Below are 4,643 nucleotides of genomic sequence, written 5' to 3' on the forward strand. Positions count from 1 at the left end.
ATTTCTATTCAGCATCTATAACACAAAGATCATAACCATTTTCCAGAATGTTATTGTCATTGTGGAAGCAATTTATTATATGTTTCTTATGGAAAAAAAAAAGGAATACCATTATATGTTTTGATAAAAACATTATCCTACATTTGACGCACTGCATGACGCTAAAGCTTACCAATTTTCATGCAATCCTAATCAGCATACTTTGTTTAAACCGGCCGGCAACATTCATTGTTTTATTTTAGGGTGTTCATCAAGTCTCAATCTGTCTTCACTCCATGTCTCGTACCAAAATGAAAAAAAAAAGAAAAGACATTGCCATTGTCGATCGTGGACGTCGCCCTCGTCAAACAAGAAGAAGCTTCCTTCTACGACGGCATAGACCCCACACGACCACAGCGGCAGTATTTCATTCCACAAGACCAAGAAAAATTTCTCTCAATCTTGGAAGACGATGGGAATTAGCATAGCGATCGGGTTGAGTGCTCTCTTTTTGCTTCTAATTTTATGGTCTCTCGCGGAACTCGCGCAGAAGTTATGGTGGCATCCGCTCAGGATACAGAGGATGATGGCCCGACAGGGAATCAAAGGCCCGCCTTACAGGTTCATCCATGGAAGCACCAAGGAAACGATGAAGATGATCACGGAGGCCAGAAGCACGCCCATGGACAATCTCTCCCATGACATACTCCCCAAGGTTCAGCCTCACATCCACGCATGGATCAACACATACGGTAATTGAAAAATATAAGCTTTGGTCATATTGTTGTGCGAAGCGTCGCCCCAACTTCGATTTGACCTTCGTTTGATCTATTTTTGTGGGAGAAATTTCGTAGGGAGGAATTACCTAAGTTGGTACGGGACTCAAGCTCAACTGATCATCTCAGAACCCGAGCTGATTAAGGAGGTGCTAATCAACAGAGACAAAACGTATCCGAAAACAGGATCGAAGGACTTCGGCAAGAAGCTTTTAGGAGACGGGCTCGTGACGACGAAAGATGAGGTAAAGTGGGCGAAGCAGCGTAGACTCGCCAATCACACTTTCCACGGGGAAAGCCTGAAGGTAACTAGGGTTTGATACGTCAACGTGCTGCGATTTTACTTCGAGTTTCTCCTACATAACATATGTAAAAAGAATTCATGAAATCTTAGGCTCCATTCATTTCGCGAAAAATGTAATGTTTTCATAAAATGTTTTCTGAGAAAATGACGATATTTAACCTGAAAATGAACTGGAAAATATTTTCCGTGGTTTAGTAAGGAAACTAGATATGATTTTCCTCAATGCACTCCTTTTAATAATTTTAAAATTGAAATTTTTATTTTTTATTTTTTCTCTTTTCTTTTTATTTTTATCTTCCTTTTTCTTTCTTCTTTGGCTGGTAACCGTTCTAGCAATTCAAGGCCTCATCATGGCCGGCAATTGGCAGAGGAAGAAAGAAAAGAGAAAAAAATAAATTATAAAATTCAAAATTCAAAAATAAAAAGAAAAGAAAAGAAAATGAAAAAATAATTAAAAAGAAAATGAATGTGAAGTAGTAGAGGGAGGCAAGATGAGGGAAAATATTTTCCTTGAAGGTGTATTTTCTATGGATGAAAAATATTTTCCTTGACTCGTTTATTTTTTGCGAACCGAACACGGAAAAATCCGAATTTTTTTTTTCGTGAAAGTCGTTTTTCACGAAACAAACGGAGTCTTCAAAGTGGAAAAGGATTGCTTCCTGGATATTCAGACTACGAGTTGACGGAAGTAATGGAAGTGCAGAACATGGTTCCAGCGATGGTGGAGAGTGTTCATATGATGCTAGAGAAATGGAAGCAACAGGACGGAAAAGAGATTGATGTGTACGAAGAGTTCAAGTTATCGACATCCGAAGTGATATCGAGGACTGCGTTTGGGAGTAGCTACGTTGAAGGGAGAAACATCTTCGAGATGACGGCAAACTTGGGTTTGTTGTTGTCCAGGAATAGTTTGCGCATGAGGTTCCCGGGAATGAGGTATGCCTTTTTATTCCTTCCTAAGAAAAATTCACTTATTTTTGGGATGTATAGAAGCTAGAAAAAATAAATGAGTACCGAAATCTCCGTCATCCCATTTTATGGGAGAATTAGCCAAAAAAGTGTAAAAACTATTGCATTTGTACCAGTTCAGTCCTAAATATTTTAATAGTGTCACTTGAATCCTAAACAATTTTACAATTTATCAATTGAATCTATCCGATCAATTTTGACCAGTAGTCCCTAACGTGGATACCAGCCGTCTTACGTGGCATGACCGGTGCTGATATGGATATTTTTAATAATATTTTAATCTTTTGTTGAATTTTTTTAGGATATTTTCTCCTTTTCTTTACTCTTTTTTTTTTTCTTAGGGCTTCCTCGCAATTTCCAGCCAATTTTGACAAGATAGACACAATTGACAAAAACGTGAAAAGGGGGAAAGGGTCAAGCGGAGCTAAAAGGGTGTAAATCCACCTTAGGCACAAACTAGCCCACCACAAGAGTAAACGTAGCTGACTAATAAAGTGAAAGGAAACCTGAACACACATTAGTTGGAAAATCAATCTTACAATTTAGATACACAAAGTAAGGCATTTCTTGTTGAATCCGAGCGCAGCAAGGTTTGGAAGACGGCAGATGAAGTCCAAGCTGAGAAGCTCGAGAAAGGCATTCGCGGTGCGATCTTGGAGATCGCCAAGAAAAGAGAGAAGAAGGTGATGGCTGGGGAAGCAGATGACTATGGGGACGATTTCCTAGGGCAGCTTGTGAAGGCTTACCATGACACGGACGAGAGCAAGAAAATCACTGTCAACGATCTGGTGGACGAGTGCAAGACGTTCTACTTCGCCGCCCAAGAAACCACCACCGGAATGCTGACGTGGGTCATGTTGCTCCTGGCGGTCCATTCCAATTGGCAGGAGGAAGCGAGGAAGGAGGTTCTCGATGTGTTCGGGAATGAAGACCCTGACTCCGATGGAATCGCCAAGTTAAGGACGGTATGAAGAATCGAACTGCTCTTTGCCTTAATTTGTTTCGTAGACTAGAAATGATGCTCCTAACAACATGGTATGACTAGTTGTTTGAGTCCAAAATTCAAAATTCATTGATACTTACCAGAATTATACCATTTGTAATTCTGTTTGAGGAACACTCTTGTCCGTAAATGTTGATGCTGAAACATCGATAACTGTTAAAAAATTATTGGTTAAAGAGAATCTCTTTCTAATATTTACCAACGACGGAAAAGAATTGTTTTATTGGGAACGAAACAATGAAATCGCCTTTCTTTTAAATTCTGAGTTGTACGTGTTGTCAACTAATATGCATTCTCTTGTGTGCAGATGAGCATGATCATGAACGAAGCTCTAAGGTTATACCCTCCTGTGATTGGGTTCAATCGAAAAGTTAACCAGCAACTTAGGTTGGGGAAACTTGTTCTTCCTGCTAACATTCAAGTGTTCATAGCAAACCTCAAGCTCCACCAGGACCCCGAAATCTGGGGAGAAGATGTGCACCTCTTCAGACCGGAGCGATTCGCAGAAGGTGTCTCTAAAGCAACCAACAACAACGCAGTCGCGTTCCTTCCCTTCGGCTTTGGGCCTCGAATGTGTGTGGGAATGAACTTCACGACGCACCAGGGGAAAATCGTCCTCTCAATGATTCTGCAGCGCTACACTTTCAAATTGTCTCCTGGGTACATCCACAGTCCAGCTCAAATCCTCACGACTCGCCCCCTACACGGACTTCAAGTTGTATTTCATCCCTTGTAGCTCGTTTATCAGCCTATATGGTCTAGTCAAAGCTGAGGTAATAATGTGCAGAGACTAATTTTAATGCCTTTGTGAGCCTGTGGGTTCTAGTTTCATGAAAAAGCTATTGCAGCCTTGTGTTATTTCGAAGATGTGTTCTGAATCATATTGTTAGGAGCACGCAATAGAAGTTTGATACCTTCAGACGGGGAGATTACTAAACTGCTCCACACCACACCACACCACTTATTTGATGCGAGACTTTTCGAACATTGAGTATCCGGGCTAACAATGCAACCTAAAGGAGCTCAATAGGTTGTTTTCAAACTTTTTGCGGAAATCACCATATGATATTTGGAAAACGGGTGTAGCAGATCTATATCAAAGATCTGGTGAAGCTTGTGTGGAGGTATAAGTTAAAGAGCAGAATGAAAAGATAGCACACAACAATTTATAGTGGTTCAACTTATTCACAAAGCCTACGTCCACTCTCCAAACTAATAGTCACAAATTAGGCTGAATTGCGCTAATAATTTGCTCAACAAGTTGCAATTGAGAAGTGCTAATCCTTTCATATGATCAATCACACTATCTGGACTCAACCATTGCATTCACTCTTGTACAATTGATTTTTTACACGATTATAGTACGCCAAAACTATCACAATAAAGATCTTTAGAGAATAGATAACTACCAACATGATAAGCAGCTTAGAGCAGATATTTGGATTTAGTGTAATGTGTCTCTCTCTCTCACAATTGGCGTTCTCGATCCTTTCTTATATGGATATCTTCAATCTTCCTATTGAAGATGTCCTAGAGAAGCAAGAAGCCGTTGGAAGTCTCTTGGTTCTGCTGTCCAAGAATGGAACCACCCATACAACTCTTTTACGTGAAC

General features: G+C 40.2%; 1 protein-coding gene across 1 annotated transcript; it reads left to right on the forward strand.

Moving 5' to 3' along the window:
• The first annotated feature begins 430 nt into the window (after positions 1 to 430).
• On the forward strand, positions 431 to 3,839 carry LOC115756618 (cytochrome P450 CYP749A22-like). The gene is made up of 5 exons (XM_030696465.2): positions 431 to 731; positions 834 to 1,060; positions 1,763 to 1,995; positions 2,615 to 2,993; positions 3,339 to 3,839. Exons 1-5 carry the CDS (start codon positions 452 to 454, stop codon positions 3,765 to 3,767), a joined length of 1,548 nt encoding a protein of 515 aa, XP_030552325.1. The 5' UTR covers positions 431 to 451; the 3' UTR covers positions 3,768 to 3,839.
• The last annotated feature ends 804 nt before the right edge of the window (positions 3,840 to 4,643 follow it).

This window comes from Rhodamnia argentea, chromosome 6 (genome assembly GCF_020921035.1).
Source record: "Rhodamnia argentea isolate NSW1041297 chromosome 6, ASM2092103v1, whole genome shotgun sequence".
Taxonomy (NCBI): domain Eukaryota; kingdom Viridiplantae; phylum Streptophyta; class Magnoliopsida; order Myrtales; family Myrtaceae; genus Rhodamnia; species Rhodamnia argentea.